This window comes from Pteropus vampyrus, unplaced genomic scaffold, assembly GCF_000151845.1.
Source record: "Pteropus vampyrus isolate Shadow unplaced genomic scaffold, Pvam_2.0 Scaffold1000007988, whole genome shotgun sequence".
Classification (NCBI taxonomy): domain Eukaryota; kingdom Metazoa; phylum Chordata; class Mammalia; order Chiroptera; family Pteropodidae; genus Pteropus; species Pteropus vampyrus.
The window spans coordinates 1-1448 of NW_011922390.1; the positions used below are offsets into that span (position 1 = coordinate 1).

General features: G+C 40.0%; 1 protein-coding gene across 1 annotated transcript; it reads right to left on the bottom strand.

Annotated features, from left to right (window-relative positions):
* Window positions 1-164: 164 nt before the first annotated feature.
* LOC105311747 (zinc finger protein 658B-like) lies at window positions 165-1037 on the bottom strand (the record flags this gene model as incomplete). Its single annotated transcript, XM_011387658.2, has 1 exon — window positions 165-1037. A coding segment is annotated over one exon (873 nt), but the record flags the coding sequence as incomplete, so codon positions are not given.
* Between the last annotated feature and the right edge of the window lie 411 nt (window positions 1038-1448).

Here is a 1448-nt window from a genome sequence, read left to right on the forward strand (position 1 = left end):
GAGAAAAAAGTTTTTCCACATTCATGACATCATAAGGTTTTTCTTCTTTGTGAACCTCTGATGTCTACTGAGGTTGATTTCTGAGAAGAATGCTTTTCCACATTCGTTACATTCATAGGGTTTTTTCTCCTGTGATGAATTCTTGATGGACTATGAGAACTGCTTTATAAAAAAAATATTCTCCCACACTCATTACATTCATAAGGTTTTTCCCCTTTGTGAATTCTCTCATGTCCACTGAGGTATGATTTCTTGGAGAAAGTTTTCCCACATTCACTACATTCACAGGGTTTCTCCCTGGTGTGAATTCTCTGATGTGCTTTGAGGGCTAAATTGCGGGTGAAAGTTCTCTCACAGCCATTACATTTATAAGGTTTCTCACCTGTGTGAAGTCTCTGATGTGCTCTGAGGGCTGAATTATCAACAAAAGATCTCCCACAGTCATTACATTCATAGGGTTTCTCGCCTGTGTGAATTCTCTGATGTACTTTGAGGGATGAACTATTGACAAAAGCTTTCCCACATTCATTGCATTTATAAGGTTTCTCCCCAGTGTGAATTCTCTGATGTATCCTGAGGACTGAATCACGGGTGAAAGTTTTCTCACAGCCATTACATTTATAGGGTTTCTCACCTGTGTGGATTCTGTGATGTGCTCTGAGGGCTGAATAATGGGCGAAAGATCTCCCGCAGTCAGTACGTTTATAGGGTTTCTCCCCTGTGTGAATTCTCTGATGTGTTCTGAGAACAGATATATAGGCAAAAGACCTCCCACATTCATTACACTCATAGGGTTTCTCCCCTGTGTGAATTCTGTGATGTACACTGAGGTGGGTCTCGTTAGAGAAAGTTTTCCCACATTCAATACATTCATAGGGTTTCTCCCCACTGTGAATTCTCTGATGTTCTTTGAGCTGTGCAATTTTGGAGAACGATTTCCCATAGTCATTAGTTTGATAGGGTTTTATCCCTGTGTGTGTTCTGTGGTGTACTAAGACAGCAGAGTTCCTGTAAGATTTCCCACATCCATTGTTATCCTAAGGCTTCTCCTTATGAACTATCACATGTTCACTGAGGTTTGATGTCTGACAAAAAGTTTTCCCACATTCATTACATGCATAGAGATTAACGCCCATATGAGTTCCAGGATAATGAATAGGGTGTGAATTTGAACAAAAGGATTTCCCGCATTCATTGCCTTGAGTTTTTTCCCCTGAGCAGGTCCTCTGATGCTGAATGAGGTGTGCATTCTTGTAAAATAATCTCCTGCATTTATTACTTTCTCATGACTCCTCTCCTGTGGTACTTTCCTGATGTACACTGAGGGGTGAGTTTTGATGCAAGAATTCTCCATATTTATCAAATTTGCAGAATTTCTCTTCTGTTTGAGTTCTCTGATATACTCTAAGGTCTAATTCCTGGAAGAAGGCATTTGTACATCCATTAAA